The 10,667-nt window shown below is 49.8% G+C and overlaps 1 protein-coding gene and 1 long non-coding RNA gene across 2 annotated transcripts in view; both read right to left on the bottom strand.

Annotated features, from left to right (window-relative positions):
* Positions 1-4,727, bottom strand: part of plekhg4 (pleckstrin homology domain containing, family G (with RhoGef domain) member 4) — a 26,960-nt gene extending 22,233 nt beyond the window's left edge. Inside the window, exons 1-3 of the mRNA XM_046032022.1 lie at positions 4,563-4,727; positions 4,067-4,264; positions 1,600-3,811 (exon numbers count right to left, since the gene is read on the bottom strand). Coding sequence (XP_045887978.1) covers positions 1,600-3,811; positions 4,067-4,264; positions 4,563-4,712 — 2,560 coding nt within the window. The 5' untranslated portion in view covers positions 4,713-4,727. The remainder of the gene's footprint in view (positions 1-1,599; positions 3,812-4,066; positions 4,265-4,562) is intronic.
* A 1,620-nt stretch (positions 4,728-6,347) lies between these two features.
* The window catches only part of LOC123958579, a 35,471-nt gene continuing 31,151 nt past the window's right edge, over positions 6,348-10,667 (bottom strand). The window contains exons 4-5 of the long non-coding RNA XR_006822123.1: positions 7,665-7,766; positions 6,348-7,571 (exon numbers count right to left, since the gene is read on the bottom strand). This is a non-coding gene — a long non-coding RNA (uncharacterized LOC123958579). The remainder of the gene's footprint in view (positions 7,572-7,664; positions 7,767-10,667) is intronic.

Below are 10,667 nucleotides of genomic sequence, written 5' to 3'. Positions count from 1 at the left end.
CTAACCAGCTGACCTGCAGTCCTCTAATTAGTCCACTAACCAGCTGACCTGCAGTCCTCTAACTAGTCCTCTAACCAGCTGACCTGCAGTCCACTAACCAGCTGACCTGCAGTCCTCTAATTAGTCCACTAACCAGCTGACCTGCAGTCCTCTAATTAGTCCACTAACCAGCTAACCTGCAGTCCTCTAATTAGTCCACTAACCAGCTAACCTGCAGTCCACTAACCAGCTGACCTGCAGTCCACTAACCAGCTGACCTGCAGTCCTCTAAAGTCCACTAACCAGCTGACCTGCAGTCCTCTAATTAGTCCACTAACCAGCTAACCTGCAGTCCTCTAATTAGTCCACTAACCAGCTAACCTGCAGTCCTCTAATTAGTCCACTAACCAGCTGACCTGCAGTCCTCTAATTAGTCCACTAACCAGCTAACCTGCAGTCCACTAACCAGCTGACCTGCAGTCCACTAACCAGCTGACCTGCAGTCCTCTAATTAGTCCACTAACCAGCTGACCTGCAGTCCTCTAACCAGCTGACCTGCAGTCCTCTAATTAGTCCTCTAACCAGCTGACCAGCAGTCCTCTAACCAGCTGACCTGCAGTCCTCTAACCAGCTGACCTGCAGTCCACTAACCAGCTGACCTGCAGTCCACTAACCAGCTGACCTGCAGTCCTCTAATTAGTCCACTAACCAGCTAACCTGCAGTCCACTAACCAGCTGACCTGCAGTCCACTAACCAGCTGACCTGCAGTCCTCTAATTAGTCCACTAACCAGCTGACCTGCAGTCCTCTAACCAGCTGACCTGCAGTCCTCTAATTAGTCCACTAACCAGCTGACCTGCAGTCCACTAACCAGCTGACCTGCAGTCCTCTAATTAGTCCACTAACCAGCTGACCTGCAGTCCTCTAACTAGTCCACTAACCAGCTAACCTGCAGTCCTCTAATTAGTCCACTAACCAGCTGACCTGCAGTCCTCTAATTAGTCCACTAACCAGCTAACCTGCAGTCCTCTAATTAGTCCACTAACCAGCTGACCAGCAGTCCTCTAACCAGCTGACCTGCAGTCCTCTAACCAGCTGACCTGCAGTCCTCTAATTAGTCCTCTAACCAGCTGACCTGCAGTCCACTAACCAGCTGACCTGCAGTCCACTAACCAGCTGACCTGCAGGTTGACCTGCAGTCCTCTAACCAGCTGACCTGCAGGTTGACCTGCAGTCCTCTAACCAGCTAACCTGCAGTCCTCTAATTAGTCCACTAACCAGCTGACCTGCAGTCCTCTAATTAGTCCTCTAACCAGCTGACCTGCAGTCCACTAACCAGCTGACCTGCAGTCCTCTAACTAGTCCACTAATAAACCAGTTCACCGACGGGCCGCCTCCCGTCACTCCTACCTAACTTCCTTCCAAACGGCAGTGTGTTTAGAGTTAGAACAGGAGGTGAAGGTCAGTGTGTGTTTTTACTGAGGAGGAAGGTGAGGAGGAGGAGGAGGAGGAGGACTAATTCAGCGAATCAGAGGAGGAGGTGATAGAAAGAGTCTGATGGTTTGTGGGATGAAAAGCAGAAAAGAGGGAAGGATTGAGAGGGGAAACAGGTTTCTGTACCTTCAGTCTGAAGCTTTGCAGTTCTTCCTCCACCAACCTCCTCACAGCTGCACTGCTCCTCTTTATCCTCGTCTTCCTCCTCCGGCCTTTCCTGTCCACTTTCAGACGGAAGTGAGTCTGGATCCATCGCTGGTGTGTTAGACTCCTCCATGTGTGTCTGTAGTGCGTTGTTTTCAGAATTAGAGTCCTCAGAGTGTGCTAGTTGTTTTTTGTTTTCAGAATCAGAGCCCTGAGAATGTGTATGCTGTGTATTATTTTCAGAATAAGAGTTCTCATTGTGCATTTGTAGTGTGTTTTCAGAATAAGTGTCTTCAGACTGTGTATGCTGTGTATTATTTTCAGAATAAGAGTCCTCAGAGTGTTGTGTGTTGGACTCCACTGTGTATTGTCTGTTCTTTTCACAATCAGAGTCCTCAGAGCTCGTGTTCGTACATGAGCCAGCCTCCTCATCTGTGTGCCTTTGTTCACCTCTGTCATCATCTTCCCCTTCTCCTCCTCTCTTGTCTTCCGTCATCATTTGCTCCTCCTCCCCCCTCCTTCCTTGACTCTGCTGCACGATTCTAACTTGAACTTCCTCTTCTAGCTCCACCTCCTCAAACTCATCGCCTCCCTCCTCATCCAACTCTTCCTCACCCTCTGTCTCTTCACATTCATTTCCCTCCTCCTCCTCCCTTTCTCCTCCCTCCTCAGCAGTGTGTGTGCACAACAGTAAATCTTCATCCCTACTACACTTCAGCTCTTCTTCCATTTCCTCATCCTCATCAACCACCATGTCATGCTTCCCTTTCTCCCTCTCCCTCAGCTCCTCCTCTTTCCCTCGCTCTTTCACTGCCACCTCCTCCTTGCTCTCCTCCACCTCCTCCTCTTCCTCTTTCTGCTCTGTGCAGTTTGCAGGTTCAGTGTTTAGCTTCAGACTCCCGCCTGAGTCAGTACCTCCTCTTTGTTCCTGAGACGTCCAGCGCTCCGACTGACAGCTGGAGGTTCCCACGACTTCAGGAGGAGCAGAGGAGGAGGTGGGGGAGATGTGGGTGAGGATGACGGGTCCACAGGAGTCCTGGCTGAGGTTCTCCTCGAGGAGCCTGGAACACAGCCCAGCGTGGGAAGTGGCGTGTGTGTTATTGGCGGAGTGTGTCGTAGCGTCAGTCGCTGTGTGTTGAGGTGTGTGCGTGGCGGAGTGTGCGTCTTGAGGTGTGTCTTGAGGTGTGTGCGTGGCGGAGTGTGCGTCTTGAGGTGTGTGCGTGGCGGAGTGTGCGTCTTGAGGTGCGTGCGTGGCGGAGTGTGCGTCTTGAGGTGCGTGCGTGGCGGAGTGTGCGTCTTGAGGTGCGTGCGTGGTGGAGTGGGTGTGTTGAGGTGCGTGCGTGGTGGAGTGGGTGTGTTGAGGTGTGTGCGTGGTGGAGTGGGTGTGTTGAGGTGTGTGCGTGGCGGAGTGGGTGTGTTGAGGTGTGTGCGTGGTGGAGTGGGTGTGTTGAGGTGTGTGCGTGGTGGAGTGGGTGTGTTGAGGTGCGTGTGCGGCGCAGTGTGCGCTGGTTCTGGCTCGGTGCTGCAGACTGATGGACTGGGTTAAGGAGCCTTTCTGAGGGGAGAAGCGAGGCAGCGGGAGCTCCGTCAGCTCCACGTACTCGCCCTCCGAGTCCTCGCCCTCACTGCTCGCTGCCGATTGGCCAGTTTTTGTAGATGGGAGGAGCTGTACATCCTGTCTCCTGTCGCTACACGGATTGTGAGATGCATTAATTAACGCATCTCCATCCTTAACGGACGACTCCTTATCCTCCTTCAGGGAGGTCCGGGGCCGGCTGATGAACTGTGGGTAGACCAGGTCCTCCCACGGGACCCTGAAGACGTCTCCGTGGGCAGAGAGGAGGCAGCGCTCCAGCCTGGATGCTCCTCGCTGCTCCCTCTCCCTGTTAACAGAGTCCAGCCAGGCCATGCTGAAGATGGACCGCAGGGCTATCTCCGACACCTCCTGCTGCTCCACATGACGGCTGCCGGCCGACACGCTGCACACGAGCAGGCGGGGGGAGGAGGACACGGCGCTCCGACAGGAGGCGCTGCGTGCTTGAGGACGAGGAACAGCAGCAGGAGGAGAAACCAGCAGGTAGAAGTCTCCTGGACAGAGGAGGCGTTGGTCCAGAGGACAGAGCTGAACCGCTACCTTCTCATGGACGCACAGAGGCCAGCCTTCATGGCGAAACAGCAGACCACAGTACTGCAGCTGAGGAGGAGGAGGAGGAGAGAAGATTAGGATCAATTAAAAATTGAAATTTTTCAGCTTGAAACAGAGGGTCAGGCTGGCGTTATTCTCCTGACTCCTCCATCATGCGAACCACAACTCCAGAACAAAAACCCAAAACACAGAATGGAGGAGAGGCAGGTGAGCCGACGATCGAGACAGACAGCGTCGAAGGCTTTCTGTTCCAAGGCGGGACAGTACCCCCCCCCAGTACGTATACCCTCCCCGTATACTCACGCAGGCGTCTTGCTGCAGGTTGGCTAACAGCTGCTTTGCGGGCAACAGGAAGTGGATCAGGTAGCGAAGGCCGTCTCCTCTGTAGCAGCTCTGCACCACGCTGAGGACCTGACAGAGGACAGTCGGGGATGTGGCCTGGAAGGGCGGGTAGAGGTCTGACAGAGCAGTCTGGATGCAGCGGTCCAAAGACTCAGAGTCCTGAGAGGAAAAGGACAGAGAAGGAGGAGGGTCAGACAAACAGGGCCACCAGAGTCAGCACCGGGTCCAAGACCACAAGAACTCAGGTTCAAACTAAAGCAACAGGATTCATCATTGCATCGATTCAGATAAGATATTTTTTAATCCCAGTGGGAAACTGCAGATAATAAAGTCACGTGACCTTGCCCCTGTCCTCCGACCCAAAACACCTGTAGTGTGAAAAACCTTGAACTCACTGAGGGTTCAGATTAGTCCAGGTTCATTTGAAAGGTTACAACAGACTCACAGTGGAACTGACCTGCAGACAGTCAGCGGCAGTCTGCAGGTCAGACAGGCGAGTCCACTGACCCTGATCCAGGTAGCAGAAGCAGTAGCTGGTCTCAGCAGTGTCCATACTCAGCTGCTGGTCTCCGATGGTTCTCACACGCCTCACATGCCTCGTGTTCATTCTTTCAGTGCAAAGTCAAAAAACAAGTTCAACATTTCAGGCAAACCGCTGAGAGCACGCCCGGCAGGCCCTGGAGGTGTGGCCGGGAGGCCCCGTCTGCCGCGGTGAGAGCAGGAAGTGTAACTGGATCCGCTGGTCTGGAGGCAGCAGAGACCAGTCAGGTAAAAATATCACCCGGCACACGGCGTCTGGCTCCGGCCGGCTCTCTGACAGACCGTCAGAGGCTCCACTGCTCCATCTCTACAGATATTCTGAACACGTCTCTCAGAGCAAACTTTAACTCATACTGAACGCTGTCTCGTGGATAAACACCTGCTCGCCATCATGCACACAGACCACAGCTTTTACAAAAAGCCTGTGTAGCAGTAAAGAGTAACGGCACCTGAGCAGAATCTGCCGCATCTACTAAAGGGGTTAAAATGATCCTGCAGCGGGTCTACAGACCTGCATCTCGGTGGAGATCAGCTGCCAGTTTGCTTCCAGTGTCGTCAGCGCTCTCCTCTCTGCTGGGCTGAATATTCTGGACGTGACTCGGCTCAGCACGATTCACACACACAGCTGGCAGCCAAATGTAGTGCTGAGGCCAAAATTAGCAGCAGGGTATCAGATGACACCGGGGGGGGGTCTGTACTGCTGGAAGGCTCGGTGGCCGACAGACATGACAGATCACGAGCTGAGGCTCCGAGATAAACACATTTCAAAAAGGGTCACAACACAAACTGAAAACAGTAACGTACAGACCGGCCACAGAGCGCAGCAGGTCCGGTTCTGTGCAACATCACGCTGGGCGATACGGCCAAAAGGTTACCAGGATAAAACATTTCAGGTTTAAATTCTGATTTTTGCTCCTGAGTGAAAGTTAATGTGGTTTTAAACTTTTCTTTCCGGTCAGAACAAACACTTGATGCCATACAGAGGATCATTAAACCAACCTTAGGCAGAATATTCAGAACCGTTCGACTTCAGTAACAAAATAAAAATCTTCATAGAAGAATTAAGTGCTGATTCGTTCATGATTCTAATTAATTTAATCAAATATCATATTATTGTTGAAGAACAGTGTTTCCCATCACTGAACGAGACCATGGCGCCTCGCCACAGTCCAGTTATTTAATTTAATAAACTATTTTTACACATCTCATAAAAACATTTCAGACCTCTAACATTGTGTTTTGTGGGCGCTGCTGTGAGCTCGCACGCTCATACACTTTGGCATCCGACTCCAGACAACCACTTTTGTTTTTTTTGTTTTTTTAGGTAACTACGGTAACGGTCTGTTTCTGTCACTCGTTTCTGAGAAGGAGATAGCAGCACCTAGATTTGGAGTGCGCACGTATTCAAGCCTTTACGGTAAGTGAATCAGCCCAGAGCGAGCTGACAGGCAGGTTAGAGACTTTATCCTGTCAGTTTGTCTCTTTAGTGTGAAGAGAGGCTGTGAAGTCTTCATGTAACGCCGTTCGAGAACCACATACAACATTATTTATCAAACCGGGTCGGACTGGATGAATTTAGCGTGAGGAGGAAACACATGTGACAACGTCCGGTTTTCAAAATAAGACAACTGTGCAGGATGGAAATTCTATTAATTGGATTGTATTCACAGAAAGTATAAAACATATTACATGTGTCCATCAAAAAAACAACAACAATAAAATGTTCGGGAAATTACTTACTCTAGTTTCTATTCTTTGACTTAGGGTTTTTGGAAAAACATTAAACAAATTTGTTGAACTGTCGCTGTTTCGTCACCATTTAAAGCTCTACAATGGGTTTATGGTCAAATAGTTTATTAGAGCACACCATTGTTTACAGGAGTGCACAGTTCTTCATAGATAACCTCTTCATTTTGCACCAAATTAATGCATTTAACTTTAAAATGTACAAAATTGTCTTACGAGGGGGGGGCCTATAGCAGCAGTATATACATGTGAGGATTACAGTATTAAGACTGCCTTGGTTTTGGGGGGGGGGGGAGGAGGGGGGAGGTACATCAAAGCAGGCTGAGTGAGGTTCCCATGGGAGACTGAGAGGGGCCACCCACTCTGAGGCCCTACTGAATAATAACTTCATTATCCTCCACAGACCAGAGTCCTGGGAGAAAACACACGTTTTAATTTTGCTTTCTTTCAGCTTCACGACGTTTCATTTGGCTCCTGCTCACGTACCAACGCAGAAAAAGCCTCATTTCCAAGGTTAACGTCTAAACAAACAGCCAATTAGAAGGTTAGAGGTCGAACCAGTGGATTTCCAACCAAGTTCCTTCCTCTGCTGAGCCTTCAGACAGCAGCAGGAACAGAAAAACTATCCTTCTATAAATACCAAAGCTCTGCTGTTATAACAGTTGTGAACAATCTGGGGTGTCGCGATCCCATCTGAACATTACAGAGAACAAGTAGCAGCTGTGAGAGCACGTCCAGGACAGATGAATTCAGAAATGAGACAACTGTTGAAATGACAACCTTCACTGTGCTAATTTAATTATTAAATGAATAATAAATTTAAATTTCTTTACAGTCTCTCAGGTTTGAAATGTTTCAGGGTGGTCTCTATCTCTACTGGCAGCGGTCTCACATTTTTATATTGAAAAACCAAACAGTTATTGATGATTGAAATGGATCGTGTTGCCCTTTTCAGACGGCCCCTAACTCCTCCTGCAGTGACAGGAGCGTTGGACAGACGCTCGGCGTCATCTTTGGTGATTTTCAGGTGATCAAACTGTGAAAAGTCTGTCTGAATCAGCTCTCCACCTGGGAGAACTCCAGCGCCGGGTTCCTCCTTCCTATTGGACGAGTTGAGGCGTGACTAACAGGAGAGGCCAGATAAACCTGATGGGCGTGTGTCAATCATTCCAACAGGACGCTGTGACACAACAACATTATTATAAGTCTTATAATAACATTAATAGGACTGTGTTGTGTTTGGGTCAGTTTCACCTGAAGCACCTGTTGTTACCTGGAGTTTATCTACAGCTGCCGGGTGGGAGGAGCTACGTATTCCTATGTAGTTCGGGTTCTGTAAACAGGACGACGACGAGGAGACGGGCCTGAAACCCTCCTGATGAATCATTAAAACAAAAGATCAACAACTGTGTCAGATAACATCTGCGTCAAAGAAAAGTCAACTACGATTCCCAGGGTGCATTTCACCAAACAAACGTCCAATCACAGAGCTTCGTGTTCTGCTTACAGAGAGCTGCAGTTGAAATCAGGTCACGCTCAGATTCTGGACTAGTTCCTGATGAAGTCAGTAACTGCGGCGCTCTCTGACCATAGCCACAGCAGCCGAGGCTCATGGGTATTGTAGTGCACTGGTGGTCAGGACGTGAACCTGCAGTCCCAAGTTTCCATGGTGACACAACATTAGAGAAAACGTTGAAATGGGAAACAGCTGGCGGATAAACCACAGCCCACATTAACGTGGTGTGAACTACAAACAGACATGTTTGTAGTTCAGGGAGTGTGTTTTGGTGCGACGCTGTGTCATCATCTCAGATTAACTATCTCTCAGGTTCAGCTGGTTTTAATGAACCGTCTCCACCCGACTGAAAAACCAGTTCCTGCTGGGCGTGGAGGACGAGGGCGCAGCAAAGAACAGGGTCACAGTCAGGCTGCGTCGGGATCCTCCTCGCCAGTGACTGAGGTGCACAGGTATCTGAACAAACTAACCCTGAGAGGGGTCAGGGCTCCTAAAGGGTGAGGCCACGACCTTTTTAGTAACCAATCATGGTGAAACGGCACGGGGGGAGGAGCTCTATGGGGAAGGACCCGCAGGAGACGTGACCTTTGACCCCTACCAGTGAACACAGTGAGAGAACAGGCCAGCTGTCGTGCCGCCGTTAAGTGGCATGAACAAGATCTTTCTCCACAAGTTATATGAACAATGTTTTAGTTGTGCTCAATTTTATGAGTGCGTAGTTCTGTATGTTCACTTTAGGTATCATCTCAGTTCCTGTCTGCTACACTATGTTAAAGCAGGGATGAATGTTCGGCCATCAAAATTAAATAGCAAAAAAAGATCTTTCGGCGTTCGGCCTAATAAGTCAAAAGACAGATTAAATTTTACCGAAAAAAATAAATTAAAAAATGGAAAAAAATGCCTTGCAAATCTTCTCATTAAATTCGGCTTTGGCCAGGAATTATCATTTCAGAGCATCCCTAGTTAAAGCTACTATAAACTAAACCGCGCTGAACTACCGACTTAGGCACCTTCAGGCATCCATAGCTCGCCTTGCCATCTTTATCAGACTACGAGGACCACAATGGAAATAAGTTTGTAACTTTCTTGTGTTGTCCTTGACGGTTCTGATGATACTCGCACTGTATTTATATATGTGTTCAAGTACTCTGCTCCTCTGACGCCACTCATCTGGCCATCACAAGTTTTCACTGCACGTAACGTACCGGCGTCACCACGAGCGTACAACGTGAAGACCTGAACACCTGAAGACTTAGCTCTCCTGCTGTAAAAAAGAATGAATGCTTTTGCAGTTTTATTTTTCAGGGAGAATTCATGCGGAAAACCCAAAACAGAGCAGATGTGGACGCCACCTCAACCTCATGTCATTCAGACCGTTCAGTCTCTCTCACACGCTCGGCTCATCTGCTCGGGCAGCTGGGAGATAAAACCACTTCCTGTTTCTTCCCCTGAGCCGTGCGGCTGTGATGTGGCTGACCATCACCGTCCGGCCTGGAACAAAACAGGCTGTTTGTGAACTCTACCGCTGGATCAACATGTTTTCACAGTTTCATCCAGTTTGTGAGACGTCAGGCTTCTGTGATCAGACACAAACCTGGTTTCCCCAGAGAGACGGAGAGAGCCTGGTTCCAGGTTCCTGACCCGCTGCATGTTTATGGATCAACCATAAACAGCTTGACGCCGTTCAGCAGGTTGACTACAGCGGCGTGGCAGGAACGCCAGAGAGAACGAGACGAGGATGCTTAGGTTACCGTCCGTTTAAGTACAGACGAAGTGAACTAGGTCCTCAGAGGACGTTCTGCATCACAACACAACAGAACTTGACCTGTTCTCGATCAGCCGGAGAGGAAGTTTGTGACTCGGTCCTTGCTGAACCTTCCTGTGCCGATTGTATCAGGTGACCTGGGGGGAAACATTCTGACTTTACAGATCACACGCAGGATTAGGAACACCGACGACCCCGGTTTTCTTAATTACTATGAACTGAGGTAAGACGACGGCGTTTGAAAAGGACGTGTTGTTCTCCATCTGCAGCAGAGATTAATCCGTTTGATGAAGAGCTCTCGTCTATTTTTACCTGCGGTTACCTGCTGCAGCTTGTTCAGAGACCGAGAGATGAAAGCTTCATCTGTCTGATCGTATCTGGCTCGATGAATGACGAGCAGGAATGGAAGCTGAATGAAGGAGGAACAGACCCAGCAGTGCATTCTGGGGGAAACACGAGGTGTGAGATGAGACGGCGTACCTGGCTGATGTTTCCACAGATAATGCTTTCAGGAATGTTACAGAAACCAGCGCTGTCACAAAACATCCAGCTCATTCAGCGTGACCACACAGTCTGATCGAGCGGCCACTGCCTCTGATCAGCTGATCTGTGCGGCGTTCAGACTCTCCAGCTGTTTCAGCACACGTCTGAACTACAGGTAGCACTCTCCTTTACCTTTACTCTCCTCTGTCTCTATATGCTGCATCACAGCCGACAGACAGGTGAGAGAGAGAGAGAGAGAGAGAGAGAGAGAGAGAGAGGTGAGGGGGAGAGAGAGAGAGAGAGACAGACAGACAGACAGACAGGTGAGGGGGAGAGAGAGAGAGAGAGAGACAGACAGGTGAGGAGAGAGAGAGACACAGACAGACGAGGGGGAGAGAGAGAGACAGACAGACAGACAGACAGAGAGAGAGAGACAGACAGGTGAGGAGAGAGAGAGGGAGAGAGAGAGGGGGAGAGAGACAGACAGGTGGTGAGGGGAGAGAGAGAGGGGG

This window comes from Micropterus dolomieu, linkage group LG20 (genome assembly GCF_021292245.1).
Source record: "Micropterus dolomieu isolate WLL.071019.BEF.003 ecotype Adirondacks linkage group LG20, ASM2129224v1, whole genome shotgun sequence".
Taxonomy (NCBI): domain Eukaryota; kingdom Metazoa; phylum Chordata; class Actinopteri; order Centrarchiformes; family Centrarchidae; genus Micropterus; species Micropterus dolomieu.
Note: the sequence above shows the minus strand (reverse complement) of the source record. Positions and strands in the feature narration are given on the sequence as shown.